The 16,199-nt window shown below is 40.3% G+C and overlaps 1 protein-coding gene across 1 annotated transcript in view; it reads right to left on the reverse strand.

Annotated features, from left to right (window-relative positions):
• kif26aa (kinesin family member 26Aa) overlaps positions 1-16,199 on the reverse strand; it is a gene marked incomplete at its 5' end in the record, with an annotated part of 33,878 nt that overhangs the window by 4,337 nt on the left and 13,342 nt on the right. The window contains 9 exons of the mRNA XM_079474573.1: positions 1,335-1,525; positions 2,128-5,038; positions 5,644-5,806; positions 6,145-6,304; positions 7,089-7,272; positions 7,369-7,628; positions 8,566-8,659; positions 9,660-9,851; positions 14,287-14,476. Coding sequence (XP_079330699.1) covers positions 1,335-1,525; positions 2,128-5,038; positions 5,644-5,806; positions 6,145-6,304; positions 7,089-7,272; positions 7,369-7,628; positions 8,566-8,659; positions 9,660-9,851; positions 14,287-14,476 — 4,345 coding nt within the window. The remainder of the gene's footprint in view (positions 1-1,334; positions 1,526-2,127; positions 5,039-5,643; positions 5,807-6,144; positions 6,305-7,088; positions 7,273-7,368; positions 7,629-8,565; positions 8,660-9,659; positions 9,852-14,286; positions 14,477-16,199) is intronic.

The following is a 16,199-nucleotide window of genomic DNA, read 5'->3' on the forward strand; positions in this document are numbered from 1 at the left end:
TGAAAAACAAGAGGGTGAACGGCCTAATTCTTCGTGAGCAAACTGCCAGACTCAAACACGCAAACGGAGATCATATTTTCTTAATTGAAAATAAATCAAAGCACCATTCGACTGAGTTAATGTCTTTTCCACCTGTCTTCTCCACACAATTGACTGTGTGATCAGGGTTGGAAACTCACAGGGAAGCAGTTAATGACCCATAGATGCACTGTGTGGAAAAGGCCATAAAGACTGATCAGGCGGGCCCCAGATTGTGAAGACACACCTCATTCATCACAGGGTCCTCTGACCCCTCCTCACTCTTCTCCCTTGCTTTTCTGCTGTAATCTTTTTCCACTTCTCACTGTCCTACATCGCCACTCATCCCTGTCCGACTAAAGCTATCGGTCCAATCTAAAGTCAATTAGCCAAGTTAAGTAATTGTTTTAGAGATAGGCTTTATTCCTGACAATTACACGCCACATGATGTCAGAGAAATTATGCCTTTTCATTATAGTCTAAATGAGAAGCTAATTTTTAAATGAGATTTTCTGCCCATTTACTCCACTTCGGGGTTTGGTGTGCATGCAGCAGGCGTATAATGAATTTAGGGCTCCCACTATGGGAAGAAAGAGTAAAAATTCTCTTTAAATAAAGATGTGTTTAATATCTCAGTTGTTTGTTCTAGACAGCATTATAGACATTAAATTTATACATTTTGCATAACTCTCTTAAAAAAGTCCCCAGTTACCTTACTTGATACATAAATTCAATCTAACTGAGATTTCTTAAGTCTCCAGAGCATTGAAAAAGCAACCTCTCCACCAATAACATTTTCATCTGGGCTTGCAGATATAATGACATAGGGATTGATTTATGAAGAATAAAATAAATCACATAATCTACATCTACTATGCTCGAGTTATGCATTAAAATGTTTTATTTTCGACTGTGTTAGCATTGCCTGACTCACAAACTACCTAAACACATTTATTTACTTACCTATTGTCATTGTCACTCGAGACATTCAGTATCTGTGTCAAATCAGAATCAGCCTTATTTGAGTCGGGATATAATGTAGCAACGACAAAACCATGAACAGCATACAAATTCTGCAGTATAGACCACTTCCTGAAGCACTTCCTGTTTCCATTTTTTTATTTCATATACAGTATATTATTTAATCTAACATGATAACTTCTGTCGGTTTTGCTTTCTTGTAACAGTAACAAACAGGAAACAGGAAGTGCTTCTGGACCAATACTGTTTACATCTTGCAAACTGGTCTAAACAAGCAGCTAGGTGTATACTGGCCAGCATGCACATTCCAAACACTCTGTGGCAACATTTCTTACCTCTGCTATCCCTTCTTTGCGTCTCTGAAGGCGTTCCACATCGTCTATCTCATACACTTTGATCTCAAAGGGCTCCTTCATAGTACCCCCCAGCGGGGGTAGATCCACCCACTGGCCTGCTGCACCAACCTTCCTACCCAGGGAAGAGGTGTCTGGCAGGGGAGCAGGAATCAGACGGCGTCGCTGCAGGCCTGGAGGGGTCACACATGGCAATGCTCTTCATGTGGGCCGAAGGCAAACAGCGGAGTTTGTTTGCATGCGTTTTAAATATGTATGAGGCCTGACAGTGGTTCCAGCATTTAAAGTGATTTCTGGGAAGCTGTAGCTACAGCATAGGCTGATTACATATGCATTAGGAGCGAGACAGAATTATTTGTGCCAGCACCAAATATATTTAATTACCTGGGGTGCATAAATCTGAATAGACTAAATAACTACACCAGCAAGAGGGAATGCTTTAGTATAAGTATATTTTACAGTTTACTCTGTTTATACATGCATACATTATTAAAGATTTCAAATAAACACTGAAATACTAAGCACTAACCAACTTTAAGCAACATCTGTGATGCTTGGAATGACATGTCTAGATAATGGCAACATAAATCATCCACATAAAGGTACACAAACAGCCACTAGTAGACCACTTTTTTATTCTAACCGTTTCTAATTTATATTACATGGTGTTTTTGCAAAAGCAAGTATATCTCCCATTATCTACGATTGGAATAATCTCTAGAATGTATCATCAGTGAAGGAATAACGCAATGAGTGGCGTCACAGCAAAACCTACCATTGGATCTCTTTTTGGGGGATTTTGAGGCCTTTGTTCGGCTGGACACTCCACTCTCACTCATGGAATCATGGGCAGATGATGCACTGCCTGTGGTTTCACTGTCCCTCATCATGCTTTCATAGCCACTGCTGCCTCCACTGTGATAAAAAAGTGCTGTGCGTCCCATGGCCGGGGGTAGCTCCCCACTTAACACACTGCTGTTGTCACTGCCATGGCCGCTACTGTAGCGCTGTGGGCGCCGAGGGGCAGTGATCTTGCTGTATGGTGAGGGCAGAGGAGCAGTCGGTGGTGTCTCACTGGAGGATGATCTACTATCATTGTTGCCATCTGCTGGGTCAGAACCCCTGAGGTGTTTCTTGGAGCTTCCAACGGCTAATTCGCTCACCCGACTGTTGGCTGCACGAACTGCCTGCTTTGTGCCCATAATAGTTCCCCTCCCTGGTTTACCATTTGAGCCTGTGACTGAGCGGGTAGGGGGTTTTCCAGTTGGAGGTAGACTGGGGTTTCGTGTAGTTGAGGCAGCAAGAAACTTGGTTGAGGAGCTAAGAGACTTTGAACCATTATTTGACAAGGTCTTTGCTTTGTTCCCATTCCCAACATTTGCCTTAGGAGTTATACTTGCTTTTATTTGTCCAAGTTTAGAAATTCCAATGGTGGATGGAGGGGAATTGGCAGTTGGCATAGATTTACCAGATTTTCCAGGGCTGCTAATACTGACATTGCTGTTCTCTCTTGAGGTTCCTGGTTTTGAACCCATTGAGGTCAAACTGTCACACCTTTCAAGAGATATGAGACTACCAAAATGTCTTCCGTGGTCTCCTTTACCACTATGTGATCGGAGATTAGAAGCTGTCCTCAGGCTGGATGACTTAAAGCTAAAGGATCCCCCCCTACCTCGAAGCTCAAACTCCTCCTCGGAAACAGACGCTTTGGAGGATGATGGTTTTATTCCATAGTTACCCAGAGACTTTAAGGCACTAGGAGACAACAAAACTCGTGTTCTCTGGTCCAGGCTAGACTTTCGGACAGGTGGAGCAGGGGGTGAAATGCTTCCAGATTTAGGAAGCATACTACCTTTCTGTCCATTAACTCTCTTTCCTAGAGATGAGAATTTCAAGCTGCCACTTGTTTGTGAGGCAACGTTACCCAGTTTCATCTCAGAAGAACTCTGGGGCACTGAGACCATGCCAAGAGTGGTGGCACCCCGTTTGAGCAGAGGCATCTTACTCAGCTTACTGGATTTTTCACAGCCATCTACAACCCTTTGAGATGTGGATGCCACATGCATTTTGGGTGGCCGAGGTACACTGTTGCTATTCCCACTTGTCTTTCTAGATGGAGTTCCACTTGCAAAATTTTTGGGAGGTTTGCTAGCAGAGCTTACATCAGCATTTCTGGTCAAATGTATTCCACTGGTGTGGTGGCTTCGTTGTTCATCTGTTGTAGTTTCTTGGCGATGAAGCTCATGTCCATAGCTACTGCTAGAGGGTGATATTTGTAAGTTCTTTCTAGGTAGTGTAGAATGAGAAATATATGGATTCTGTGAATTCATGGGTCGATTAGATCTTATTGACTTTGGACCACTAAGGGATGCTTTGGTACTGTCAGGAGTTTGAGGGCACTTAGACAATTTGTCAGAATCAAAGTCCAGTTCTGAAAAACAAATTCCACTGTCACCCATTGAACTATTTGTTCTTTGCAGGGAAATACATACGCCAGGTAAATCCATCAAAGAGCCACTTTCTTGTCCCCTGTGTAAACCTTTTGCTCCTCTTTCAGGAAGAAGTGTGTTCAGTGAGCTCATGGAAGATTGTGTAGTGGTGTGCCCAGCTGTAAATTCTTGGGACTTTGAACCAGTAGCTTGGTTCAGCTGGGACCTGCTCATTTGAGATGTATAGGCATCAAACTCATCGTTAATGCTGCTGATAATGCTAACAGGTCGTGAGGCAGAAGCCATGGCCTGCAAAGAGCAGTCGCTATTAAAGCTGATGATACTAGAAGGTCGCCCATTGTCTGGAACCAGACCAACAGGCAGCTCCTCAACAACAGTAAACACCAGCTCGTCCTCCCCATTAAGCTCTACCGGTTGCTGCAGTGTGACCGTAGTCCTTAAAACATCTCTATCATAGCACCTGTTCCTGAGAGCATAACGTGAGTGTCTTATCTCTATAGGACTTCTACTTGAGTGATGAGCTCTGTCAAGAACTGGGGATCGACTTTGTTCTCCTTGTCTTAGGGCTTGCTGGCTCATACCCACTGGAGGTGTGCGTGTGGCTAAGACACATTCAGTATTTGGCCTCGAAATGTTTTGCATGGAGGATTTTGATAAAGCATCTTCACTAAAGTGAACCTTCTCTCTTACAACAGGTTCGGGTTCTTGTTTAAAAGTCTTGTTGGCATCACATGTCACAGGTTGCTTGTGTCCAGGTTTTTGAATAGAGGACTTCGCTGTTCTGGTGGTTACATAGTTCCCTTCTGACACTTTGTCTACTCCGCTTGTAAATGCAGCAGGTTGGCCTTTACACTCACTGGTGCAAACATATGAGGTCTCACTGCCATCAATACAATCAAGCCGTTCTTGTAACTCCGCAAAGGTGTTGCATTTAAGATGGTCTCCATCAGACTTGGGTCCCTCTTTTACACGCTTCTTGTTCAGAGAGGGAATGATGGGAACAAATGCAGGGGGTCCTTCATTGTCGCTAAGTTCAGGGTCAGAGATATGGGCCCCGCCAGGCCCCACATAGATCACTGTATCGCATGAATGCTCGCTGCTGGAGGAGTAATCTGGGTCACTGGACAACAGCGTGGGATGATCCGGGTCGAGAGCTATTGTCCGAGGGTGGAAGGGTCTTCGTCTGATCTGTCCTTCTTCACAGGAGCTCTCCCCTCCAGAGGAGCTAGATGCATACTGCATGGAGTAACATACAACACTGACATCAATATACCAATGCAACATTTAGCTCTCACAATGTGCAATCGATTGAGATGCATTCCCTCATTACAAACTGCATGTCAATATCAACAAAGGTTAAAAGTGCACACCGAAGTAGACAGTGAAATAGTTGTCAATAAAATGCATTGGCTTTTAAGTTATGCAGGTAAAGGATTTTTAATCTATGAAATATTAATGTATCCTGTAAAAGAGGCTTAATTATGGTTAAATTGCATCAGTAATGGGGAAGGTGTCATACTGTTCTCCCTCTGGTACAAATGCATTGATGAAATGACACAGGTCATTGAGAATTCGTTTGCATATGTTTCTGACAAATAACTGTATTCCAATGGCTATGAAACCTTATAAAACCATGATCTCTCCCTGAATGTAAAGACATCCACAAAGAAAATGTGGATATATGGGGTCATAGCTTCCAGCGTCATTGGAAATCTTAGTTTTTATGTTTTTTTAAAAGTCCATGAAAATGGCACTTTTATGTTGACGTATATAAGCGCACCTATAAGCAGATTTGATATGATAAGTATGATCAATGTATTTGTTTTAATGGAGCCACATACCTTAGATTTCTTCTTCCTCATGCGATGAATACGGGAAGCAAGCTGCACAGTGGTGAGAGATCCAGCATAATTGGCTGGCGAGTCAGAGATGTGGGCGATCATGGTGGTTCTGCAGTTGATGTTGCCCAGAGATTCCATCAGTAGCATGGTAAGCTTGCTGTCTCTGAATTATACATCAAAAAATGCTCTTGTTAGCCGAAAAAGGAAGCTATGCTTAAAATGTTTTAAATCTTTCTCACAAAGATCTTTGAGAGGTTGCCTTAAAACAGATTTATGATTCAAACTTGAGCAAAAAAAGGGCTTAGACTATAATAAATCTCGCGTTTTGATGCTTACTTTCAAGTGACCTTGTTTATAGTGTTATTTTTTGTTGGAGGGCATTTCATTTTTTGTAGATACGTTTAAAGTAAAAAAAAGAATGTTGATCACTGATCACTGTATTTACGTGACTAGTTGGCAGTAATTGAGACAGAATGGCTTATTGAACTTCAAAGGACATACCTGTACGGCACATGTTTAGCTCCATTGGCCAAGGCCAAGATTACATTTCCGAGGGCTCCCAATGACAGACAATGGCCTCTCCCTCCATCTCGCGTTTGACTCAGATCAGACTCACAACTGCCCAAGTCCAGAAGGTGAAGACGACTCCGGCCCCCAGACACTACAGAGAAAGTTACAAACAGAACTTAATTCACATTATCTGTATATAAGATTTAGGATCTTTAAGATAATACATACAATACAGGTGCAGCTTTTAGTAAAGACTGTGCTTGTTTAAATTAGATCTACTGTATACATGTAACATTGAAAAAATATACCGTGCACTTTCAGGTTGTTAAGGTCACATACACATTTTGTTGTAGGTGACCTTATTAGACAGCAGTTGGATACAGTCTGGTAGGTAATATTATACTTCCCAGTACTCCATCAAACAGCATGCAATATAAGTAGGTACAGTTAGACTACTACAGTTCCACGTAAATAACTAGACCAAAAGTCCTCCAATATCATTATAGGAGAGATATGATGCACTTATTTCACACTGAGATGGACACCATTACCTCACGTCAGCAAGTCAGAATGCAAAAAAAGGTTCTAATTTCATGCTGAGCTCTCTAAACAGTTCTGCAGAGGAGACTCCAGTCTCATTACATATTAAAATATATTCTGACTGATACCAATGGCCAGAACCCAGCCTGCAGCAACCCTTTCTTGTTAGCGTACAGCAGTTATCAGCAGAACTACACTGAGGGAACAAGGAGAGCATGATAATGAAAAAAGCAGATATTCTGTAACTGTCTACTAAAGAATGTATTATTGGACATGGATAAAGAAGGCACAACAACATTTGTGTGGTGGCCGTAAATTGCTCTGAAACTAAAGGAGAGTAATGTCTGGACTAGTCCGCATTGGATGGCAGAGAAAAAGAAGACAAGCAATCATACTTCCAGTTTTGCTGCTTTTCTCCATCCGATACTGAGAAACGTGCAGGGTGAAGAGCATGTGAGAATTTCGCCGGTCATCTTCCCTACAGTCAGATCTGTTCGTGCTGCGTGCTGCTAAAGCCGTGTCCAGTAGAAACGCCGCCCGTTCTGCAGAGTACGCCCGCAATTCACTTTGATTCTGCAGCTGTACACGTAGAGTAAGAAGAAGAGAGTAAGAAGAGTGCACGTTCATGTGGATTTTACCTAAACAAAAGCCAACAGTTTATAAGATCTACCGCACCTGGGATCCACAGACCGGGTCCTCTCGTAGGGAAACTCCTGCACCCTGGCTGTCCTGGGACGTCCCAGCGGAGAATTCAGCCAACAGGTCCCTCAACACCTCCTCTCTGCCACAGATTTCCACAGCAGACACTCTGACAGAGAATCGTGTACCGGCCTTCTCTTTTCTTTCCTCGATGAGTTTGAAAAGCCAAGAGATGGCACACGGGGCCACGCCCAAACTCTGCGTAGAGTCTCTACCAATCATAGTAAAGGTTTTGCCTGTAACGTAAATAAAAAATAATTAAACTTGTACAGCAACATAAAAAATGAGCAAATCAATAACTAAATGATGAAAGCACAATCCCACAATCCAGTTTGATCAAGAGATGAAAACACTGTGCCATACTTATCCTATTACAATTTTTTCCAACACTATTTATTACTCTAGATTTCAGCTTATATCCAAAAAGTAGCATACCCCTCAAACCTTTAACATAATAAATCCAAAAATCTTAACTGTGTGGTGTTTTATTTATCATTACATGTTCTTATATACTGTTGGCCTAAAAGGCAAAGGAAATAAGTGAGCGGCATTTGTCAACCCTGGACACTTAATAAAAATTACACTCTGTCAACTGATTACCTGACTTTTATGTTATAAGTGTATACCTATAATAACATTTGCCTTAATAATAGCACTCTGTATGTAAACAGCCACTGAGGTAATAAAATTAGCCCTCAAGGACATTAGTCACTAGAGAATATAGCGAGCTCAGGCAGAGAAAATGAGCAGCCACGCTAACTATGGGAGACTGAAACAGCGCGGTGGGAGGCACACAGTCTCACACAGTTAGGGGCTGAATAACACGAGACGAGGGGAGAGAGAGAGAGCGCTTTTCAAACATGAAGTGAAAAACGAGGGCACTTTGTGTTCAACAAATCACTGCTGCTGCTCAGACCCATATGACCTGTCTGTGTTTCTCATGCAGGCCTCATGGTTACAGATTTTCAAGTGTAGGCGAAACATGAGCGTATTCGGCATAATTTGCCTTTGCCTGTGAATAAAGTAATTCTTTACGAAATTTATTCTTAACAATTATGTGTAACATTACACAGGGAATTGCAAAGTTATTTAATAATGAGAAAGCTTGTTGTAAAACAGTGGAATCATTCAGGCTGTTTATTTTTACATTGAGAAATAAAGTTGTTTACCAACCCAGGTTGGCTTGCCCAAAGCAGAAGATGCAGCCATCTGCTCCATTGACCACAGACTGGATAACCTCTGCAACTGTCCCTGAGCACACCTCTGCCTGGGAAGAGGAAGATACATGAGCACACAAAGCAAACTGTAAACTGAACAGACTGAAAGTTGTATGTAAAAAAATACAGCCTGACAAACAGATATGTAGATCAATAAATCGATAATTCCAAATCAAATAAAAAAGGTCTGATTTTCCTGTAACCATTGAATCACACAAGATGCTCTTTGAAACATTTTCAGATTCTGCTGAAACAGTGTAGCGAAGTCCATTTTCTTAGTAAGGTGGATCGGAATGTCTCGAAATTCCCATTTATCATATATATTGCCATACTATTATATTCCAACTCTCCTGATACCCAATACAGCAAAACTTCAAGATTTCAAAACCTGGAATTATGCGAGCATGTGAACTTGGCAGCTTTTGGAAAACCCTGACAGGGTTTGTTAAAACTACCCATGACGTGCACTTCCTCGAAGCCTTGTTACTTTGAACAATGTGGGGTAGTCATTGATCATCAGATCTGATGTTTCTGGGACAGGAAACCCAAAGTCTCCCAAAGCTCCCAATGAGTTCAGGAGCAAGCTGAGGAAAAAAGCCTCTTATCTTTCCCACTGAGATTTCTTCAGACGGTGTCGACTCGGATTAACACAAATCACCAACCTTTTATCTCCCCAACACACCAAGTGAAACTGTACTGAGTCCTTATGCATGTCTTTGATCTCAAAATGGATGTCCTGCCATCAGTTGTATGCAGATTTGTACCCAAATGAGGTACAGAAAGGAACTTGAAAGTGAATCGTTGTTACTTCTTCTTCCAAAATGATAGAGTAACACAACACTTACATTTTATATCGCTGCTGTTCTTCTAAAACCTTGTATCTCCATTTATTATGAATTATTTTGCCATAAATCCTCATTATTAGTCAACCTTTATGCTCCTCGCCGGGTTTTTGCAAATATTAAACCAATAAAAAGCATTCAAATTTAGTTTTTTCTATTGTCTTAAAAACTGCCAGAAAATATTACCACCTATATACACTGACTGTACCTGTGAAGCATCCTGCATGAAGACAGCATCAAAGCTAAACATCTTTGGCGCCGTGGCAGCAGTGGAGCGTGCGCTGGCGGGCGGCTCACAGAAGGTCAGCTGCTTCTTATGGGCGTCTACCTTCAGAAAGGACATGGATTCTGAGGTGTCCCGAGATCCTTTGGCAGGGCATATCCGCACCATTACTTTCACCTGCGGAACAAAGAATTACATGAATTATTGGAGGACAGATTGTGAGGATTTAGCCACAATCGGAGTTGAAGAAATTCCCAAGGATTCTCCTCATACAGTCAGCATATTTGGAAAGCATGCAAATCAGTACAAGATGGATGATAAGATTCTCAAATGCCTTCTGTATCAACACTGGGAAAAACATGTCTAGGTTGGGGGATTTCCCAAATTTGTCGTGTGCAGGTTGGAAACTGATCCAAGAAACATCCAAGCAACAGTGACTGATTCTTTCTCCCTGGATGTAGGTGTTTTTTTGTCATTCCTATACTAATATTTACAGGACTGCATACTGCATTATTTAGTACACAGATGTGACCTTTGGACGTGGACTTTCACAAATATGTCTTTCTGTAAGATCAGTTATATACATTTACATCAAGTATTCACGTATGCATGCTATATCCCAGACAAGAGGGTTACAAACAAGAAGCTTTACATTTACAAAGAACAATGAACAGAATGATTGCAACTCGTTTCACATGACTGAGGCAGAGCAGTTCATTACTGCTCCCTCTCAATAGGGCAATAAGGAACTCCAACTGCCTGTGTTTAACGCCTTGTTTTATAGCCACACCACTAGGGACACTTTGATAGTAGACAGCAACAAACAGCCCCAAATGTTTACAGTCCCCCACTGAGAAAAAATAATGCAATTGCCAACAATAAGGATCAGACTTTCTGTACTATTTACATTAATATAGCAGATCATTTCTTAGTGTACATTTTCTTGTACTTCAGATACTATTATGTGCAGAATAGAGGTTTTTGGCAATTTTAAGCTCACCAAAGTTTTTATCTAGTTTTGTCTACGGCACTGTTTTAACAAACAGCCCAAGTGTTCCGATCATAGGATATTCAGTCGATACACATGTTGTATAACCTTACTGTGTTGTATGCATCGTAAATGTGTCTCCTGTGACCACCTGTCAGATAAAGGTCTAAAACTGTGCTTTGATTTGTCAAGGTACATAAGACTTATTTCTTGAAGCCCATAGCTACTTTAAATACATATCTAGCTCTATAATCTTATTGTATGACAACAGTTGTCTCATATCTCCTAAGGAATTTTAGCAAAATCGATATTAAGCGTAAGTGAGAACTCAATTAAGCCTCCAGAGCATGAAAGTTCCTCAAAGCACTCTGACATTTTACTCCTAAAAAGCAAATGAGAGTATTCATATCCGCCTCCTTCCCAAGTGCCTCAAATCAGTAGGTAACACACTTCAACACAGTGGGAATCATTAGCTATTGCTTCCCTTTCTGTCTCTTTCTTGATAAAACTCATTAAAAACTTCCAACTGTCTTCCTTCAGTGTGAATTTAAGAAACTTTTAATGTCTGTTTAGCACATTTTCAATTGCTGTGTTTGTACAAGTGTAATGTATCAACACAATTAGGTGTACAATTAAGGGAAGGAAAATGCTTTATTTATATATCTATTCACCGCAATGTTCATTACGATGCAATAAGGGGATGCCGAATGTTGAGATCCCCATTGGAGGAGTGAGGCAGAGACAAACTGTGTAAGTAAGGAATAATTATACAAAAAGCTAAAGCATCTTGTTTTTATATTTAATGGTTTAAATCTCTACTTTTTCCGGTGAAAATTCTAAGTGTGAATCCATGGACACTTAACGGCTTATATTATCCACAATTTACAGCGAGTTCATTGCATATGTAAGATATTCGGACACAGCAGATGTCGAAATTTAGACTTTTGGTGTTTTGTGAAATTGTTAAATACTAAATTACACAAAAGCAGATTGTTTATGCCTAGATGTAAGAGTCCTTATACCCAGATCACTAACACTGTCTCTACACCAGACGCGACCGGCACAACACGACACACGGGTTGTTCTAATAGGTTTGTCGTGTCGCGCCCCAATCGAGTGTGGAGAAAATGTAAAATTATATTAGGTTCTAATGCATTTCTAATGCCTTTTGTCATGTGTTTAGGTGACTGATAAGATGTAGCTGCGGAAAACAACATTTATAAGTAAATAGATTTTTCTGGCTGTTTAAAAAAGTGGATAAATGTCTCTTTTCTCCTCTTTCTATCAAAAAACAAACAAAAATATATGTTATTATTATTAATATTTGTATATTGTGGTAGGCTAAATGAAACCAGTTTTACTGCTCTTATGCTTTTAGTTGTCCTTATGTTGTTCCAATTGCTTCCATTGTATGTAAGTCACTTTGGATAAAAAAGGGTCTGCTAAATGACTAAATGTAAATGTAAATCTTAATAACTACTAAAATATGAATTTTCCAAAATATAAATGTTAGAATTAAAGCGAATGAGTGAAATTAAGTAAAAGTACAACGTTCCGTTGAAATGGGATTCAAGTAAGGTACTGTATGAATTAACAGAAATAATATTTAGGTATAGTAATGAAGCACAATTAGTACTTAATGCCCCTGGAGACGGGGTGATCTCACTATTAATAGTGATTCATATCCCAGCATATCCAGCATACTTTCCCTCAAAGACGTAGCACTAACCTAAAGGCTAAGGAGTGAAATCTCTTTGAATTTATTTAGAATGCATCACCTGTGCTGGCAGAGGGTCACACTTGGGTCAGTCTGATCTTCAGTGGCTTTCTGACCTCTAGGGGGTCTATGGAGAGGAATGGGTTTGTATCCCAAATTGGAGGCAATGAGCTGAGATGCTGATGATGTTTCCCATTTTGAAAACATTGGTTTATAGCATGACAGCAATGAGCAGACATCTTCGTCTATCTGTACAGATGTACCTCCTCCATCTCGGAAAGACAGTCAAAGGGCATGACCTCATCTCAAAACTGTGATTAAGTCATTTGGCAAAATGTGTAAAATAATTCTTCACAAAGTGATCATGAAGTAACTCCTCTAGTCCCAGATATTTAAAGGTGCTGTGTGTTTTTGAAGGATCTATTAACAGACATGCAATATAATATAGATAACTATGTCTTCAGAGGTATATAGAGACCTATTTTTGTTACCTTAGAATGAGCTATTTATATATACATACAACATTTGCCATGTTGTTTCTACAGTAGCCCTAAACAGACAAACTGCTCTACAGAGCACGTTTCGTAAATACATTATTTCCATCGGTAAGAAGCGAATCTTAAGTTCTGTTTTAGGGCCAAATTAAAAAATGTTTTACAAGCACATATTTTACACTAAAAGAAAAATTGTTACTTAACTCTAATATACAACCAGCATGGATAACTGAGGCTGTTGGTGTGCAACCTGATAGCTGTAGTTCCGATAGTATTGAGCAACTTATCTTAAAATGATTATGTATCTAAAAATCTAACTAATACTAACTTTCTTGGCTTACAATCCCAGATGGTACACAACAAAATGCCTTTTAGTGATATGATGATAGTCGCTTACATACTTGGAAAACACAAAAAGAATTCGGACCCATCATCCACCCACTCGGTATGCCAAAAGTCCAGACAAAAAGTAATGCTCATAAACTCAATAGTCTCAAAATAGCCCAGACAAAAACTGACATTTTTGCAGAGCATGACTGCTATCAAGATTTTACCCCTACGCAGAAATAGCCTGCCAAGCCTTTGGGCTATCATAAGAAACTGATGCCCTCTTGCAATTCCACACACGGATTGTCAGTACAAACAAATAGACCTATTCTAGGAGAGAAATATGCCTTTCATCAAAGTGCCCTGTGATGTCATTTCCTGACCCTTCTGTTTTCATACACTGCTTTTCCCACTCCCACAACCTGCTAGTCACTTAGATGAAGAAATGTTGTCTGGCATTCCGAAGGAGCTTCTTAGAATTCCAAACAGCCTGGGAATCAAGACAACTGGGCCAACCCATGCTGTCACACACAGTCTGCTTTGACGGTAACCCGAGAACAAGCCAAATTGATAAACCCACTTCATTCTTGAGCGAAGGACAGGCAGAGGTTCACATGATGTCATTTCATTAATACAGATAAATCTGATACATGCAATATATTACATTACATGTACTGTACAGAACAAAACAAAACATATTTTTCGGCTTTTAACCGATCCTCACAAAATGTTGTACCATGTGTAAGTATTTGCGATCTATGTTGTTTCTCTCAAGGTATGTTCTTAATTCTATGAGATATTTCGATCTAATCTGAACCTGTAAGGACTCTTAAAGACCAGACCAACCTAGCACGGCAACACAATCTTAATCTATTGCATGAGTGTTGGGTGAAGCTCTCTGTTTCTTGACCAATGGGAGATAAGGAGAGTGTTCAAAGTAACCTTTTTTTTGGCTCTTTGTCATTTCAAATAAATTATGGCTGGTGGATCAGTCGGCAAAATTAAAACCTCCAAAGGCTGGGTAGAACCGATATAGACCTAAAAACATCCCTTTGGCAGAGGCATTGAGTAACCCAAAAGCTTTACCTTTCCCATCCCAGGGCTGTCCTTGACTTTTGACCCTGCCCTAAGGAGACATGGGGGTACAGGTGGGGGCGAAAGCTGCAGGGCAGCACTGAAGCCATCGGTGTAGAAGAATGGCTCTTCTGGGTCAGGTGGAGAGGGTGGCAGAGGTTGAGGCTTCTTCCGTTTGGAGAGATTCAGCTTCTGGGCAGCCCTGTGAAATAAGCAACAAAAAAATGCTATGTGAACAAGTAAAAATTAAGTTTTTCTCTTACATTTCTCTATTTGTATTCCTTAAAAAAAATGACATCAACACGTTTTGAATGAATGATTCAATGACATTACAGTGCTTAAGAACACTTGTAATGTATCACTTCAATGTAACAATTAACTACATTTGGTGCAATCCAAAATGATCAAATAAATCTCAGACCAGAACGATAAGTCTTGTTCCTGTCATAAAAGGAGAAACAAACATTAGATGATGACAAATAGTAGTCCAGATGTATCTGTAAGTGACCAAGACGTACCCAAAAGAGACAATAAATACAAAAAAAGAGCACTGTTATCAATAAAGAGAGAAACATGTAAATGTGACAAAAGTAAATAAGAGAGTGACATGCACAAAGGGTAAGAGAAACTATAAGCAGAATAAAAAGATTAAATACAATCTGTATGTGTGTGTATTTATGATCTACCTATACAACATTTCTAAGAAAAAAATGTCAGAGACTATCCTCACAGATCTAAATAAGAGCAGTTACAACTACTATTCCAACTACATCCACTGGAAACCTTTCCAGAGGAGCGGATGCTATAGAAGAAACTACACTAGGTCTAATAGATTTGTTCAACAATGTTCAACAATAAGGGTGTATGTCTGGTAATCCACATACAAATACTATTGTCCATTTGGTGCAGCTAGATAAATGTATGTGTGTGATGCAGATGCAGAATCCTAGAAAGCAGTTTGTTTTTCACTTCACATTTTTGTCTTCATGCCTGTAAGCATGAGGGCGAAGGACTTCTGGAGAAAAGTTTGAGCTCATTAAATGTCTCACTTTTCCTCGCCTCTTTTCACTCACTCTCTCTCTCATCACCCCCCACCCATCCAACTCCTTCAGCACAGCCTCTTCAGGGGTGAAGAATCACAGCGAACACTGTAATTACAGTCACCATGAAGGACATAAGGGGATACCCCCACGGGAAATGTGTATGTGCTATGCATTCAACGGTGTGAGCGGATGTATGTGCAAACATGCACGCAAGCACACAAACACACACACACACACACTCACACATACACATAATTAAATCCTTGATGTCATTAAAAATATCATGAGAATGTGTAAGTTGGAAACAGCATTAAGTTAGCAGGTCAGTTTCTACTCTCCCAACCTGTAATATTCATAGATGTAAACAAGATTTAAAATGACGTTATTGCCTTAACTGCCAATGGCGGCCAAATGGTCAAAATCTGACAGAAACATTTCTTAAAAGCCATTTTTGCATGCAATCAGCATTCCACATGTATCACCACATTCAATTCTGAAGAAGAAAAAACTTTCAGGCATCTTAGATGACGTTCATCATTATTCTTCAGAAGACACGTCAGTCACAACAGATGTTTCTTTTAGCAGCCGTTTGGCATGAGACTCACATAATAGGCATTAGCACATTCAAAGTATGTCAAAACATGATTTGGAACTGAATATGAGCCTTTTTTCCTGTTACGGTTTTTCATGCTTCGCCATATAAGCATTTAACATAAGACATTTTCAAAATTCTGAGGTAAACCTATACACACACATGCACTGCACGGCTTCTAACATATAAAGAGAAGACCCACACCCACACAGGGCAGTGAGCGGCATTCACTGCATCTGGCAGCCCGACAAATGCTTTACAAGATCTTTATAATACACAACACAGCCCCA

The sequence above is a fragment of the Barbatula barbatula genome, assembly GCF_947034865.1.
Source record: "Barbatula barbatula genome assembly, chromosome: 15".
Taxonomy (NCBI): domain Eukaryota; kingdom Metazoa; phylum Chordata; class Actinopteri; order Cypriniformes; family Nemacheilidae; genus Barbatula; species Barbatula barbatula.